Below are 19,127 nucleotides of genomic sequence, written 5' to 3' on the forward strand. Positions count from 1 at the left end.
CACTTCCGCCGTGAATATTGTAGCCCAATCGGGTATTTTAATTTGAAGTTGTTTATTTTGACTTGGGATCCACACTGCGCATCCAACCCCATTTTCTGTTTTTGAACCGTCGGTATATATTTGAACATTTGAGCATTAAATTGTTCAGTTTCAGATTTATTAATTTCTTGTCTATCTTTTTTCATTATCGAAGTCATCTGATAAATGTATGTACTTTTTAGGTAACGTGCCTTTCCAAGACAATGTGAAGTATGTCAATCTGTTATTTAACATCATTTCTTCTTCTAGTGGTTTAAGTGTATGGTACCCAGCAATTAAAGGTGGTATTGGTTTTTTATACCAGAATCTATTGTCGAAATGCAGAAATGCAAGTCGCTCTAAACAATTGTGTATCCATGCATGATCATAATTAAATTTTTTAATCAAAAACCTATTAGTTATAACCTGTCTTCTTATCTCTAAAGGAGCTTCTGCAGCTTCAGCCAACAACGAATTCGTAGATGTCGACTTCAGTGCTCCCAAGCATATTCTTAAAGCTGCATATTGTTATCTATTTAGTTTATCCAGTAACCCTTTAGAACTCCCTCCATAAATTTGACACCCGTAGTCGAAGTGGGGTCTAATAACGGCTTTATATAACGAGAGACAGACATTAGGATGTGCACCCCAAGTGATGCCACTTACTCGTTTTAGGATATTGATTCCTTTTTCACATTTAGCTAACATTTCATTAACGCGTTTGTTAAAAGTTAATTTTGTATCTAGAATTTTGATGTCCTCTATTATATTAATTTGAATCGTCTCTATATTTATACTGATGTAATTTCTTGGAAGCCTATGCCCAGTGAATATAATGCATTTAGACTTTTGAGGTTCAAGTATGAGTTTATTGTCCCGCCATCCATTCTAAATCTTTTCTTAAAGAGCTGTTTATTTCATCACTACATTCCTGTAATGATCGCGAAGAAATATACATGACCAAATCATCTGCATATTGTAATTTTTTCACTTTTGTCCCTTCTATCTCTATGAAATCTGACGTATAGATGTTAAATAATATAGGACTTAAAATCGAGCCTTGAGGGATACCATTATAAGTTATTCTTGGACCTATAAGTCGATTCTGGTTTCTAACATAAATCTTTCTATCGGATAGAAGTGACATAATAGTGTTATTAATTTTATTTGGAATATTTATTTTTGAGTATTTTGTGATCTACATGATCATAGGCTTTTTCAACATCTGTCGTAACTAATAGAACATATTTGTTTCCTGTCAACGCGCCATATAGGTCCACAAGGAGTTCGCTGAGTAAATCGATCGTGCCTTTTCCTCTTCTGAAACCAAATTGATATTTATTTAATATTGTATTCTTTTCTATATACCATTCTAATCTCTTTTTTAGAATACTTTCGAATATTTTTGAAAGGCAGGGTAGTAATATTATTGGTCTATAGGATTTATAATCACCAGGATCTTTTTGTGGCTTTAGTATGGGAACTAATACCGCTCTTTTCCACTCTTCTGGGATTCAGTTTGAAAGCAATATATAATTGAATATCTCAATTATTAGGCTTTTTAATGCTTTAGGGCTTTTGCTAATCATGATATATGTTATGTTGTCGAATCCCGGAGAGCTGTCTCTTTTCTCCTTTAGGGCCAATTCAAGTTCCTCATATTTGATGCGTCCATTAATTTCTTCGTGTTCATTGTCATCAACCCAGTCTTCTGGCCGTTCTTGATTATATAGGGCAGGTCCAGGAACAAAATCGGGAGTATGGATCTTAAGAATTGCCTCGTAAAAGTTATCGTTTATTTGATGATGTTGGTTCTATCTATTATTTTTATTAGTCAATTTTTTGATAGTGTTCCAAATTTTGTTAATATTTGTATTCATATTGAACGAATTTATTAACTCACGCCATTTTTCTTTTTTCTTTGTTTTAAGCAGCCATTTAGTTTGTGCTATTAGTAATTTTCGTAGTTAAATTTCTTTCTTAGTTTCTTAAAGGCTTCATTTCTTCTTCTTGTTTGGATCTCACAGTCTTAGTCCCACCATATGACCGGTTTAAAGGTATCCGATACATTATATTGTTTAATGTGCTGTGCTGCCGCCTTATTTATGGTATCTTGGATAAACTTATATTTTTGTTCGCAGTTTGAAGGAATTGTTGAGGTCTCCAGAATATCTTCAATCTCTGATCCATATTTTTCCCAATTTGCTTGTTTAGTGTTTCATTTTCTACCGGGATACCAACGCATCCTTGTATTAAATTTGAAATGCAACTTTATTATAATTGGTAAATGGTCAGAACCAACATTTTCAGGAATTACACTCCAATGAATCCTGTCATGAATAGATGTCGAGCAAAAGGACAGATCAATGGCGGTAAATTTTTTCTTAATATTTTGTATTGTCGTATGAGTTCCATCATTCAGGACAACTGGGTTAAGACTGTCTACAATATCATACATTATAGCACCTCTTCTGTCAATTATTTCATTTCCCCATGCTATATGTTTACTATTGAAATCTCCGGTGACGATTAGTCTAACTGGAATTTGTTCAATGAAATTTTGGATTAAATATAAATCCTTTGTGGCTTGAGGTGAGCAATATATGGATACCACGCAAAAGGGGGTAGTCGATTCAATTATAACTGCAGTCATTTGGATGTCCCGGTTGTTCTGAGAATGTCTGAATTCCTCACAGATAATACTGTTTCTGATCAGTATGGCTGAGCCACCATACCCATCCTGTCTGTCACTTCGAAATATTTTATAATCTTTAAAGTTAAATTTTTGTCCTTGTTTTAGCCAAGTTTTTGTTAGAGCAGCAATATGAATTTTCTTATGGTACATCAGGCTTTTTATGCTTTCCTTGTTTGCTAGTAATGACCTACAATTTAGTTGAAGAATGTTAAAATTGTCCATGCTTGTTTATTAGTTTTTAATTTCAAGATGCTCTCTAAAGAGAGTCGTCTATATCTTCTACCTTCCGTTAGAATTATTCTCACATCCTTTATTATGTACTTGACTTACATTACTTTTACCTTTATCTGTTTTATTAGCCTGGTTTAAATATCTACCAATGGTGTGGATATCGTATTTTAGATTATATATAATTTCCTTTAATTCTTTACAATCTTTGTTTCTCTCAGATTCTATTTTTTCCCTTAACTTCATTGCCAGTTCTATGAAGTAATTTAGTTGTCTATTATTATCTTCAATCCTATTCGTTTTATTACTGTCCATGATATCGAATTCCTGAGTTCTTTTTGAGATACTTGTTCTTTATTACTTTGGCCGATATTTCTCAAGTATTCTGATTGGCGTTTTTCTATAATATTTCTTGTTTTTTTAATCACCATTAATCTGTCCTTTTCGATATTTAATTCTTGTTCTTCTAATCTATTCAATATCTCATATTTATTATTATAGTTGTTGTGTGAGTTCATAATTATATTACTACCTAGTTTTGGGAATGATGAGTTATATTCCAGATTGTATGGGTTGCTCTTAACTGCATCCACATAACGATTCTTCTGGATTATCCTTTTTGCTTCTAGATATGATACATTGTGAAAAGCCATTATTTCTTTTATTTCCTTATTTAGTTTGAAGAATTTACATTCTTTGTTATTTGCCTGGTGTTTTTCTCGGCATAAAGTACACTCAAACTCTGTGGCAATATGACATTGTTCGTGGGAATGCTTAGCTGCCCAATTTTTACATCTTATTTTGCTCTTACAATTCATTTTTATAAGTCTAAACCGCCAACAATTATGACATTGTATCACTGATTGTATGTATGGACTAACGGGACATCTAACAGAATACATTGATATAAATTCTGGCAAATAGTTCACTCTGAATACCAGTTTAACAGCTTGACTTTTTAGATTTTGTTTATCTACATTTCTTTTTTAATACATTTGATGCCTACTACTTCAATATCTGATCTCATCACTTCCTTAATTTCCTGCTCATCCATATCCGGATCAACATTGAAAATAATTCCAGTTCTATATAATTTGTGCTTCGGAATATACGTTCTTATTTTGAATTGTTCAAGAATTTTTTCTTTTATTAGTTTATTTGCATACGCGTAATTTTTAAATAATAATTTGATTTTATTTTTTCCAATTTTAGATATATTTATGATATTTTTACTAATGTTAGGTTCTTGTTTGAATAACATTATTCCCAATGCTAGATTGTGGAATCTTCCAATGTTATTATCAATTGCTTCGGCAAATATTGCATATGGTCCTTTATCATCCGAATTATAAAAATTACTATCTTCATTATTTGTAACGGTTTCTTGTTCTATCATTTCGCTCCAACTTTTGTTATTTACACTCACATTGCAACTAGGGGTTTCTTTATTTTTATTATTATTTAACACTACCACTTCACCTTTCGTTGTTTCTATTTTTACAATTTTTTTAATTCATTCTTCGGATATATTAAATTTCTTTTTATTCGAATTACGTTTGAATTTTTTATCTGATTTATATTTAATATCTTTATTATTATACATATTTGTAATATTTATTTTAGCTATTTTTTACGAACTGCTCGGATTATTTGCTGAATTTTGCAATTCATTACCTCCGTTATTAGCTTGCTCATAATCACATTCGTAAAACTCTGACATATCACTATTCATTTCATCATCGACTTAACTATTTGACTACCTGTCTCGATTTTCAAGCTGTTAATCCTCTTATCTATGCCTGTCAAAACCGATAATCCTCCCGGTTCGAATGGTTTATAATCCATAGATTTGCCTTCAATATTTCTAGCTCTCAGGTATATAACACTTGTTTTATTTACCTTTTAAACGATCCGCAATCCTCGGTGTCCTACTCGGAACTGATGCACTTAAAGACTTAAAAGGATTATTTTTAGATCCTGCTGTTAAATATACACACCAAAACTTACTGAAATTAGCAAATGACATTAAAAAAAACAACAGCGGTTAAAGAAAAACAAAGTTTAGTGTTTCAATGTTTCATTTCATTTTGTATATGAATGAATCTAAATTTAATATTATGTATGAGATGCAAATGGCATTACAAAAAAATTAGCAGAACTAAACCATGTACTAACAAATAATGATATACATCTTGTATTCATATCGGAAACCTTTTAAAAACTAATAATAAAATATATATACCTGGATACAACATAATTAGAAGTTTTTTTTTTAAATTATTTTTGAACAGCAATCAGAACCTTACGTCCTATGAGCTGTTGGGCTGAAACTTCTCCTTACTTCGTATTTTTTAGATGATAACCCAATCGATCCATATTTGATGATTTTTGTTATTAGAATTAATCTAATAGGGCTGACATTTTATTGGTGCAGCAATGCCAGGCAAGGGCTATTTTCACTTGAAAACATATTGCTATCTATATTTTCAAGTGAAAATCGTTGTTACTGCTGCCTGACAACAGGCTGCTCGAAGTGGGTATCGAACCCGGGACCTCTAAAACAAGTTCTGTCGCTCTTAACCGCTTACCTACGGGCGAGCATAATTAGAAGTGATATCGCAGAAACTGGTAAAAGAGGTATGTGCATGACAATTAAATATAATATTAAATATAAACAGATACAAATTCCAAACTTAAAATCAGCTGAAGCGTTAGCAATTAATATCAACATTAACAATGAATTAACAACATTCGGTTCCATTTATATCCAATATAATAAATTAGAAATACTAGATTTAACTAATATCCTCAATTTGAATTCTAAAAAAATAATTGCTGGCGACTTTAATTCACGACACGAGTTCTGGAATTGTATTAATAATAATACTAACGGAACTAATAATACTACGGAAGGCGTCTTTATAATTTTCTTGTACAAAACTCAAATGACATCACATCACATTATACTTCTTCTCCAACTACATATCCTATTAATAGTTTGCAAACTTTTTCCATTATTGATCTATCATTAACAAAAAATATCCATACACATTATTTACCATATACAATATCTGAAACCAATTCCGATCACAACCCCGTTACCATATCCATTCCATTGCACGAAATTGAAATTAATAGTGAAAATAATACGAAATTTGACTTCAGAAAAGCCAACTGGGAATTATTCAGACATAATATGAATGAAAAAATAGGCATTAAGCAACACATTGATTCAATACCTGAAATAGATGTAGCAATCCAAACATTTACAACAATAATTCAAAACTCAATGGAACTATCAATTCCTATAGTAAATAACGCAACATATGACAAACTTCCCGATCATATTTTACATATGATCAAATACAAAAACAGAATAAGAAAATTATGGCAAAATAATAATGATCCCCAAATGAAAACACTACTGAATAAATTAACCAAGATCATTTCTTCTAATATTGGAATATATAAGAACCAACTGTGGAATAAAAAAATTGAGAGAACCAATATGGATCAAAACAAAGTGTGGTATATCGCAAGAAAATTCACTAAGAAAAAAGAAATCATGCCTAAATTAAAAATAAATTCTACGTATATTTTTGATAATGAACATAAAGCTAATGTCATAGCAGATGTATTTGAGAACATTCATAAACAAAATAATAATATAGATTCAATTACATTTACACATTATTTTAATTCTTTTGTGAATCAATATAATGATTCAAACTACAAAAACAATGATATTAAATTATCCACACCTTATGAAGTTAAAAATATAATTAAATCTAGGAAAAATAGGAGTACTCCTGGAGACGATGGTATACATAATATCGTATTAAAAAATCTAGATAAAAAATCCATAATATTTTTTACAAAAATAATAAATGCTAGCATGAAATATAATTACTTTCCAAGAAGTTGGAAAATTAGTAATACTGTTCCACTAAAGAAACCTAATAAAGATGCTGATTTACCATCTAGCTATAGACCAATAAGCTTACTTAATACCTTAAGCAAAATATATGAAAAAATACTTAAGGATCCTAGATTTCATTAACATATATACAATTATACCAAACAATCAATATGGATTTTGTCAAAATCACTCCACACTTCACCCACTTTCAATTCTTGTAGAACAAATTATATTCAAGCTTAACAGAAGACGCAACACATGCATGATACTTTTAGATGTTGAAAAGGCTTTCGACACAGTTTGGATTAATGGATTGCTATATAAAATGATAAAACTCAAATTTCCGATGTACATAATTAATATCATAAAAGATTATCTTGATTAGGAGTCTTGATATTATGGTGTTATTAGCTATAGCTGATGTAAATATAGCAGTATCATCAGCGAAAGTCATCAGAGTGGTGTTATTTTGTTGCGGCAAATCATAAATGTATAAACAATAAAGTATTGGTCCAAGGATATTACCTTGTGGTACTCCAGTTTCAATTGCCCTCAAGTTGGATTTGGCGTTAAATATTTTTACACAAAAACTTCTATTATCAAGATAATCTTTTATGGTATTAATTATGTACATCGGAAATTTGAGTTTTATTATTTTATATAGCAATCCATTCGTTCGCCAACCGCCGTAGAGGTCGGATCGCAAAACCAAACAGTGCACTCAGTGACCAACCAATAAACACCTTTCGTTTACCGCAACATAGTGTAGTGTTATCTGCATTGTTTACGTCATCACAACTCGAACGCATGTCCCGTAACGGGACATGCCAGTTTGATCAAGAACGCCATTTATATGCTACATTAAAGTGTGTACTGTGTTGTGAAATATTATCATGTGCAATTCATTTTTGATTTTAAAATCAAATAGTGTTTTATAATTATAATCATGTCCCAATCTCCAGGGACATCAACAAACTTTCATATTGTTGAATCGATAAACATATTACAAGACGATTCTACTACGAATGCGGCTTTCGTAGAACAACAAATCGTAAACAATCAACAATACAATAATGGCTCAAATGCTGTAGACATCGTTATGAACAAAGAAAATCATGCCAATAATATTACTGAAATTCAATGTACACAACAATCAGTTTCAATGAGAAATGTGAGTATCGGTAATCGCCAGCCGAAAAGCCGCCAACTGCCCCACCTATATTTGTGCACGGAGTAACTGACATAAAACCATTAATACGACATCTTGACTTACACGTACCTAACTTATACAAATCAAAAATTTGTGGAACTAATCAAGTGAAAATCAACACACAAGACGCGCAAACCTACAACAAAGTCGTTGCATTATTAAAGGCCAATGCTTTGCAACTCCATTCATACCAACCAAAACAAGACCGATCTTTTAAAATAGTAATTAAAAATCTGCATTATAGTACTGATGCAAAAGAAGAAATCAACAAACTTGGACACAACGTGCTACGAATTTATAATCTGAAACAATATTCAACTAAACGACCATTAAACATGTTTGTCGTAGAGCTGGCACAAAACAAAAATAATACAGATATTTACAGAGTTGAATATCTGTATAGAACAAAGGTACTTATTGAAGCGAAACGGCACAATCGTCAAATCCCACAATGTACAAACTGTCAAAATCTAGGACATACACGTAATTATTGCTCACGTGACCCACGATGCGTTAAATATGCAGGAGATCACCACACTAAGGTCTGTTCCTGGACTGAAAAAATAAACGAAAACGTCATTTGTGTCTTATGCTCAGGTAATCATCTTGCAAATTATAGGGGATGTGTCCAATATAAAGAGGAAAAACTACGAAGATTTCCACCTTTAAGGAAAAAATCTGTAGCTCAGAACTCACAAGTCATCAATCACTCACTAGTCCAGGACAACGTAACATTCTCACAAATGACTCAAAATAATAAACAAACACACACGGAGCACACAACTGGACAACGCTCAAGCGCACAAGAAAACAGCCTCAACCCAAACAACAATGACCAGGTCCAAAATCAAAATAATAATCAAGCCAACGACATGCAAGAATTAAAAGAAATGTTGAAAACACTAATGAACCAAATGGGCACCATGCTCAATTTAATCACCTATTTCTTAAGTAAAAAATAATGGCCAGTTCGCATAAAATATGCACGTGGAACGCCAACGGCCTGGCCCAACATTCACAGGAACTTAAGCAATTCATTTTATACAACCAAATAGACATCATGTTAATTTCAGAGTCGCATTTTACCAGTAGAAGTTATTTTAATCTTTACAATTACACCACTTATTCATGTAGGCATCCAGACGGCAGAGGTCACGGAGGTACGGCTATCATAGTCAAAATAAAAATCAAACACTACGAATTAGAACCGTATGAAAAAGATTATTTGCAAGCAACAAGCATATGTGTACAACTACCAGTGGGAAACATATGTGTTTCAGCAATTTACTGTTCACCAAGGCATTCCATTAAGGAAGTACAGTTCTCACATTTTTTCTCCATTCTAGGTAATAAATTCATTGTCGGAGGTGACTTCAATGCAAAACATACCTACTGGGGCTCAAGATTAATAACACCAAGAGGACGAGAACTACTTAAATCCATGCACTCGCACAATTACAGACATATTTCTACAGGCGAACCGACATACTGGCCAAGTGACATCAATAAAATCCCAGATCTTTTAGACTTTTTCATACTAAATAATATACCAAATCAATCAAGTGATATAAATTCATCACTTGACTTAAATTCTGACCATTCTCCGATAATTCTAAACATTTTCAACGCGCTGACTGCTTCTACTAAATATTTAACCAAAAATCATACAGACTGGGATTTATTCCGCTACGTAATTGCTGACAAAATTAACTGCAATATACCGCTTAAAACCGAAACAGATATAAATAATGCAATTTCAAATCTAAATACACAAATTCACAATGCGGCACTTCTATCGACCACACAAACTGTTAAGCATCAACTTCAAGATATACCAAACTATATAAAGAAACAAATTGCAGTCAAGAGAAAATTACGTAAAGTTTGGAAAAATACTCGTTCGCCTGAAGACAGAAGAAAATTTAGTAATGCATGTAAAACCTTGAAAACCTTGATTTATGAATATAAAAATGAAACAGTAAAAAATTATTTAAATAATCTAACACATACCGAAGACTCTAACTATTCCTTATGGAAAGCCACTAAAAAATTGAAACAGCCGACAATGACTATTCCACCACTAAGAAAAAAAGACGGAACGTGGGCTAGGCAGCCCCAAGAAAAATGTGCCATTTTGGCTGAACATCTATTTGAAACCTTTCAGCCAGCCCCCCAGAAATGCGCAGATTATGAAGAAAAATTTATTTTCGATTTTCTCAATACTGATTCCACATCTAATGAGCACATTAAAAAATTACTGTTTCAGAAGTTGCACAAGAAATAAGGCGTACAAAATCTGGAAAAGCTCCGGGACCTGATCTCATCACAATCAAAATGATTAAGGAGTTACCTGATAAATTGCTACGATTTCTGACCATTGTTTTTAATGCCATAATCAGAACTCAATCATTTTCTTCAATCTGGAAAATTACCAAAATTATTATGATTCACAAGCCAGGTAAAGACATTCATCTTATAAATTCATATAGGCCAATTAGCTTGCTGCCTGTCATATCCAAAATATTTGAAAAGCTGCTTCTAAAACGCATTAAATTTACACTTCAAAGCAACCATATAATTCCAAATGACCAATTTGGATTTAGAGAGCAGCACTCAACCATACAACAGGTACACCGCGTAGTTAATGAGATCAACTCTGCTCTGCATACCAAAAAATATTGCTCCGCGGTATTTTTGGACATCGCACAAGCTTGTGACAAAGTGAGGCACTGGGGGTTATTATATAAAATCAAAAAGAATCTTCCATATGCTTTATTCTATATACTGAAATCATACTTGGCTCACAGAACATATTTTGTACAGATACAGGTCGCCCAGTCTGCAATCAAACCAATTAATGCAGGAGTCCCCCAAGGAAGTGTGTTAGGCCCAACGCTATTTTTATTATACACCGCAGATTTTCCTTGCCACCACAACACAAATCTTGCAACATTCGCAGATGAGACCTGCATTATTTCTCAGCATGAAAGCCCAGCAACAGCGACTGCGATGCTACAATCACACATTAATATAATAGAAAAGTGGTTTACATTATGGAGGTTTGTAGTCAACAGTAACAAATCTGTTCAAGTTACTTTTACACTGCGAAGGAGTACATGTCCACCTGTTCACATATACGGTAACGAAATTCCAAGACAAAACTTTGCTAAATACCTGGGTATGTATTTGGACAATAAACTCAACTGGAAAACACACATCCTCAAAAAGCGAGAACAGTTGGAACACCTCCGTAGAACTCTCTACTGGCTGCTACAAAGACGATCTGAACTCTCCACTTCAAACAAAATTCTCATCTACAAGGTTATCCTTAAGCCAGTTTGGACATATGGCCTCCAACTAAAGCTAAAAGAAGCAACATCCAAATCATTCAAAGATTTCAAAATAAAATTCTACGCGAGGCTCTCTCTGCACCGAAATACATGCCTACATGGCTAATACACCAAGACGCCAACGTCAACACAGTAAATGAAGAGATAAACAAAATAGCACAAAACTATAAAACAAAAATAAGCAGTCACCCCAACGTCCTAGCAAACGAACTGTACAACACCACATATAATCACAGATTAAAAAGACAATCATTACTCGAATTAACAGAATAAGTAAAGCTAGTTTATGTAAGAATTATTTATATGTAAGGTAATTATAGTCATATATTATTTATGCATGTTTAGACTTACAATAGGTTTTAGTATCTATATTTATAAATATTTTGCTATAATTGTTACATATCATAACTAAAAGGTTTACTACTGGGTATCCTTTTAAGCATCCATTTTTACTACCAACAATCTAATTACTGAATGTCTCTTGGCGACAGATTGTAATTTTTATGGAAATAAAAAAAAAATATAGCAATCCATTAATCCGAACTGTGTCGAAAGCCTTTTCAACATCTAAAAGTATCATGCCTGTGTTGCGTCTTCTGTTAAGCTTGAATATAATTTGTTCTACAAGTATTGAAAGTGATAGCTATTCATGTTGTAAATTTATAGATTGTATATATTTTTTCATATTAAATGTAATAAAAAATCTTATAAAAACTAAAAAACTAATCTATGAAATTCGAATAATGAAAGTTACAGTAGTTTTAATAATATATTTGAAAACATTTTTTTTTCGAATATTTCATTACGGATCGGGAAGGTTTAGCAATGTGTTTTAAGACGCGATGCCATACACCACTAGTTATTCTTGTTTTTGGAATTATTAAACAATCCATTACTAGATATAATGCAACATATAGAAGCTATTGATTATGAGTTTTATTGTATTCATATACTATCTCGTCAAAGATATTTCCGTAAAAATTGACTATTGTATTCCTCTTGTTTTTTTATATTTAATATTTTTATATTAAACATTTTTCATTTCTATTCATCGTTATCATCATATTCTATATATAGTAGAATTTATCTATGTACACAAGTGCTAACTAAATCATCACTTACTGCAACATTCGTTGTTTTAATAACCTTCCTGCATCAATAACTGATATTTTATGAAATTGCTGACGTACATATTCTTTTTGAAAAGCTTAATGGCATATCTATATATCAATATGTAGCAATAAATACTACTAAGAAATCTGTTTTGTCTATAAAAATATTTTCGATTTTAATTACCGATATATAGCAACTATGAATAATAAAATAAAAAACTTATATTTTTTAAATACCACGAACTTTTTATTTTAGTTTGATTTGTTTTTTTATTTTAATTATTTACTAATGACAATGTGTTATGGTTTTGATATTCTTTAAATTGAGATTTCGACGAACATAACCTTTTAAGTTTTTTCATAATTTGACGTTTTGTATGACATTATATAAACTCATTTCGAATGATCACATCGATGACCAATTATAAATCATCAGTATTCGTGGTGTAACGCATTTCCATCCAAAATTTGCTGAGTTACACCCTTGTCGCGCCTAAAGAAGTTTTACTTCATAAATAAATATTGTTGTATAAATAAAACGATTTAAAATTTTGAAGTTTTATAACAATAATAAATTTAGTTATTATTTCGAACATATTGAAATTGAGACAATCAGTTGAAATAGAAGAAATATATAAACTCATTGCTTAAAATTTGTTTTATTATAATATCTATTCTCATGTATATGTCTAAGCACACCCATTTAATATGCATATGCATATTCGTAATATGTATATCATCATATGTGAGTTAATCTGAGTGCTGACCAGATAATAATTTTGAGGAATGTAAGTAGTGTGAATATTAAATCTAGGTTGAACACTATTGGCCTGCATTTAATTATGCCTATACATATATATGTTATATATATATATATATATATATATATATATATCTTTATATATATATATATATATATATATCTTTATATATATATATATATATATATATATATATATATATATATATTATATATATATATATATATATATATATATTATATACATTTATTATTATTAGAGAATTTAGAATTATTTATATATATATATATATATATAATATTTATTTATATATACATATATAGTTAAATGTATTTTTTTATTCAACCTATATATTTACGTCTGACTTCAGTTTAATACTTTGCTATTAAATTTCTTATAATATTACTATGGGTTTAATTATGTTATACATGCATACATACATACATGTATACATTATATACTTACATATATTTGTAAATATATATATATATATATATATATATATATATACATATATATATATCTAAGTAAGTGCTTATAGGGCGATATACCAAAGAAAAAGATTCATAAATTAATCCTTAATTCCAAACGTTTCGACATTCAATTTGATGTCATCATTAGTGGATCTAACTAAAAACAGTGAAAAATTGTTATAACCAGGTAATTGTAAGATTTGCGGATTTGTATAGAAACTATAAATATAAGAGAAAAATTAACAGAACAGCAACACTTAACAAAAAAAATAGAAACTAGATAATGATTAGAAAAATATATACATATAAATGAATACATATACGCCTACATATTTACATGAATACATATATGCGCATGTACACAAAAGTACATTTCTTTTGTCAATAGGGTATTTGTCCAAGGTGATGAAAGAAGATTCTGCATAACGCCTTTGAATGATGTTCCGTTCGTGGTAGAGAATACGGGCATTATAAAAGTTGAAGAAGTGTTTGAAATTATTGATATGGTCTATTAAATTTCAAACAAATTGAAATAAATTGAAACACTCCTTTAACTTTCATAATGCTCGTCTTCTCTGTCATGAACAGAACACCATTCAAAGATGTTTTGCAGAATCTTGTTTTATCACCGTGGACAAATATGCTATTAATAAAAGAAATGATACATCCTTACACTGCGATAATTACCAAGTAATACTCAATAATGTTTCTAAATTTATCTTCTTTTAGCAAAACTAATTCTCAGATTAGTCTCGGTGTCTGTAGCATGTACAAGTCGTTGCAAAAATTATTTAACTGCAAAAATTATTTACATTTTTGTCAAATAAAAAATTATCATTATACTTTTTACATTTTATATTTAAAAAAAAATAGATATTTCATTGTGTTGACAAGTCAGTTGTATAAATGTTAGTGCTATTTTTTGTGTGTGTACACATTTTAAACTTCCCGAAGGAGAAGTTTATGTTTTCATAAAAAAATCCGATTCGCTAATTTTATGTTTCAAACCATTTTGAATCTATTGGGACTAATTTTGGAGAAAGTATGTGTGAGCGTGTGTATGTGTGTGTGTGTGTGTGAATAGATTTTTTTGCCGTAAATCGACTTTTTTGCAGAAACGGATGGACCGATTTCGAACATTTAAAAGCCAAGCCGTTTCTTTGTAAATCGCAGAAAAGTAAAGAAAAATTTGTCCACGTTTTAGCCCGCAATTCTGAATCGATTTTGAAAATGCAAAAACTGTTCGACTTACCGTTTTGTGCGACGATCTGCCGAACCGTTTTTTTGTAATTTGAAAAAAAAAGTATTGAACTTTTCGTCCAAAATTAAGCTCATACTAACAAATTGATTTAAAAAATCAAACTGTTCAAAAGTTATAACTTGGGAATGATACTTATTAATTTTAGGTGAAAATCTACCGAGTCGTTTTCTTGCAATTAACTGTTGAAAAAAAAAATAAGCCGATTTTAATGGAACTTTTTTTGGCGATATATCATGGTTTTATAGAACTTATTGAAACATTACGGCCTTACGGCAAGTAGTTTAATTTAAAAAATTCATCAAAGTTTGAGAAAATGAGTAGTTTTTTGACGTTTGTAAAATTAGAATTAGACTATTCACTTATAATTATTATTAGTATAACGATAGAGTACTTGGTCTTGATGAACATACTAAACCATTAAAGTCCTAAGTAAACTGGTTTATTAAAAAAATTATTGAAAATTAGAAAATCCTCCGAGTTAACGTGTTCGTTCGTTTTCAATTATGTGTAAAAAATTCACTTTTAATACTTTTAATCACTCATAAATTAATTTAAATTTTACTGATTAAGTCGATTATCGATTAAGTCGATTATTATGGCAAGTAAGTAACTTGCCATAAGTCTAAATACCAATACCAACTAGTTAGATGTAAGTTACCAAAGTTAATGCAAGTTTCCTTTTATTTTGTATGTTTTTTCTGTATAATATATATATATATATATATATATATATATATTATATATATATATATATATATATGTTTGTCTACATATGTATATGTATGTATGTGTGTATGTATATGTATATATATCTAATATTATACATATATATATATATGATTTAGTAGTTAATTTTGATGTTGAAATATATGAGTGAGTTCTTGAGGGCGATACATCAAACAAAGAAAAGCCAAAGATTTATAAAATAATCTTTATTTCCAAACGTTTCGACATTCAATTTAATGTCATCATCAGTGGATCTAAAAACAGTATGAAAATTAGTATATCTAGGTAATTATAATATATGTGGATTGGTAAAGTAACTATACAATAAGAGAAAAATTAACAAACAGCAACACTTAACAACAAACCAAATATAAAAGATAAGAAAGGTAGTAGAGACTAGAATTAAATAAATAATTAAAAAGTATAGGCAAAAATATTTAAGTACACTCATATAAGCCTAAGCATATATACATATATATACATACACATATACCCCGTCGGGAGAAGCCAAACTCCTACCGGGCGCGTCCCCAGGTGGCGGATAGGGGGTATCCTAACCGATCGTAAGATCGGCGGATTGGGGCGAAATAAAATAGCCCTCGCGGACCAAATATGGCATCGGAGCTGAGGAGTAACAGCCACCGTCCGTGTATCGCGGAAAAAATTAAAAACTCCCTTTTGGTTGGTCACACCATCTGACCTAGGGTCACATACGGAAGCGGATGAGGGGACACTGCTCGAAAGAGATGTGTGGATGATCCATATAGCGCACCGTACGTGAAAACTCCCGGCATCAACGTGCCGCACCCACGGGAGCAAGAGGATGCCAATGAAGGAAGAAGGTGCACGGCCGGAGCGGATGTTTTTTTCCCACTCCAATGGTCACAAGCTCTTACAGTAATGGAGGTAGCTGTAGGGGTGATCACCCCTCCACTTCCCAAGGCACCGCGTTCGGAGACGACCTTTTGCTCTGGAGGACTATTTAAATAGCATGGATAACTATGAAAACCCAAAAAAACAAGAGACAGGTGACGTAATTATGGACGTCGAGCATGATGCGGCAAAAGCCGCTATAGTAAGAGGAGGCAAGAAGGTTCCCGGTAATCTTCACCGTGACAGAGTGAACTCTGCACCATCGACTAGATGTCGTCAAACGCCGATGGAGAGACTTGGCTCCAAAATTGACGAGCTAGCGGAGTATGTGAAAGATAGGAACAATGTTCACAGCAGAATAAAGGAGCTAATTAGGTCGATTGATACAGCATATAGCCTGGCATTGAAAGAATATACGGCAACCCCCAAAGCTCTCGCAATGACTGTGCAAACTACACAGACCTCTCCCGAGAAAACTATTAAACCGGGTGTAACTCAGACGCCAACTCCTAAGACCCAGGAGCAAAACACAAACAAAAGGTTGCTATCTTCACTTAGTCCCACCTCTGACGCGGAAACACATCCGCCTAAAAAATCGGCTGTAGAAAATAACTGGACGAAAGTGGTTCGAAAAAGTTCAAAGAAGAAAGGAGCCCGAGATCCGAAAGAAATCTTGGAGGAAACCGAGAAACCGGAAACCGAAAAAATCGAAACAAATGATAGTGCTAAGCACAGAAACAACCATCATAGGACAACTCGGAGGAAACATAGAACCAAGGCTGTTCTGGTTCAACCAGCTGAAGGACGAACGTACGCTGACATCCTTAAGGAGATCAAGGAAAAAGTAAACCCGACAGAGACTGGCGTGGACATAAAGTCCATCAAACAGACAAGAAATGGAGGTGTATTACTGGAAATGAGTCCCAAGTCCGAAGATAGTGCAGCCTTTGCAGCTGCGATAAGGGCAGCTACTGAAAACATAGGAACAGTGAAATCACTGACGCCGCTGACGACGATAGAGATTCTTGATCTTGATGGTGTCTCTACCGAAAATGACGTTCGTAAAGCACTCATTCGGGACTTTACGACAAAACTGGAAATACGACGAGTGAACTTGACCAAAGTCACATCAAGAGGACAACGAGCGGCCTTCTGTGAGATAGACGAGGCTAATGCAATCAAAGCCCTAAATGGGGCCCGCATAAGAATTGGGTGGGTTAACTGTCGCATTCGCCCAGTTGTTAAAGTGGCCCGCTGCTTTAAATGCCTCGGTTTCGGACATCAAATGCATAAATGCGGGGGACCAGACAGAAGCAAGTGTTGCTACAAATGCGGCGGGGAAAATCACAAGTCTGTAGACTGCGCGGAAAAGCCAAAATGCTTTTTATGTACAGTAGACAAAGAAGATCGAAACAGCGGGAGCCATGTCGCCGGATCCGGTACCTGTAAAGCATTCCGTGTAGCACTTGCCGAAGCCACGAGAGAACAGAAATGACGCGATTTCTACAAGGTAATCTGAACAGATGTGCCTTGGCGCAGAATCTACTGCGCCAACGTATCTTTGAAGATAAGATCGATATCTGCCTTATCTGCGAGCAATATATGAATATTCAGAATAAAACATGGTTCGCAGATAAATCTGGCACGGCAGCAATATGGATCACAAACTCAAAGAAGATCACCGTCAATGACAACGGAAGCGGCGAGGGGTTCGTCTGGATCAAGACTCCCACGACCTACTGTGTAAGCGTCTACCTCTCACCAAATGAAGGGATCAGCGTATTTCGCCAGAAAATGGCAAGCATAGAAGACACTCTCGGCAGATTTGACGGAGAAGTCATTGTAGCTGGTGATTTCAACGCGAAATCGGCAGAATGGGGCGCCGAATACTCGGACACTAGAGGAAATGACGTGGCAGACTTTGCTGCAAGATTAGACCTTACTGTGTTAAATACTGGGAGTATTACAACCTTTAGAAGACCAGGGTATCAGGAATCTATTCTCGACATTACGTTTGCCACTCCAAGGACGGCGAACATGATTGGAGACTGGACTGTATCTGAAGAGTATAGTGGCAGTGATCATCAACATGTGACATTTAGTATTGGATCCGGTCCGACTCGACCAAGCAACTCTTGCAAACGAAGGTGGAATGCCAAGAAGCTTGACCAGGAAGCGTTGCGAGCAGCCCTCGAGCAAAACGCATCTACTCTTTAAGCTGATCCAAAACTAAGTACCCGCAGAGAAACGGAAGAAACGGTTTTTAAAACTATGAACGCTATTGTCACCTCGTGTAACGCCTCTATGCCACGACCAAAAAATCAGGGTGTGCACTGTCCAGCATATTGGTGGTCATCAGAGATAGCAGAACTACGGAAAAGATGCCACGCATCACGTCGCCGCGCCACAAGAGCTGCAAAACGCTCCCCCTACCAAGATTTGTATACAAACGAGTACAAACAGGCAAAAAAGAGCCTAAATAAAGCCATAAAATCAGCTAA

At 33.0% G+C, this 19,127-nt stretch overlaps 1 protein-coding gene across 1 annotated transcript; it reads left to right on the forward strand.

Annotated features, from left to right (window-relative positions):
• The first annotated feature begins 18,117 nt into the window (after positions 1-18,117).
• LOC113375825 lies at positions 18,118-18,843 on the forward strand. The gene has a single exon (XM_026615774.1). The coding sequence runs from the start codon at positions 18,118-18,120 to the stop codon at positions 18,841-18,843; it is 726 nt and encodes a 241-aa protein (XP_026471559.1).
• Positions 18,844-19,127: the final 284 nt, after the last annotated feature.

The sequence above is a fragment of the Ctenocephalides felis genome, unplaced genomic scaffold, assembly GCF_003426905.1.
Source record: "Ctenocephalides felis isolate EL2017-DRISC unplaced genomic scaffold, ASM342690v1 CF-g0.4_SCAFFOLD_01886, whole genome shotgun sequence".
In the NCBI taxonomy this organism is placed as follows: domain Eukaryota; kingdom Metazoa; phylum Arthropoda; class Insecta; order Siphonaptera; family Pulicidae; genus Ctenocephalides; species Ctenocephalides felis.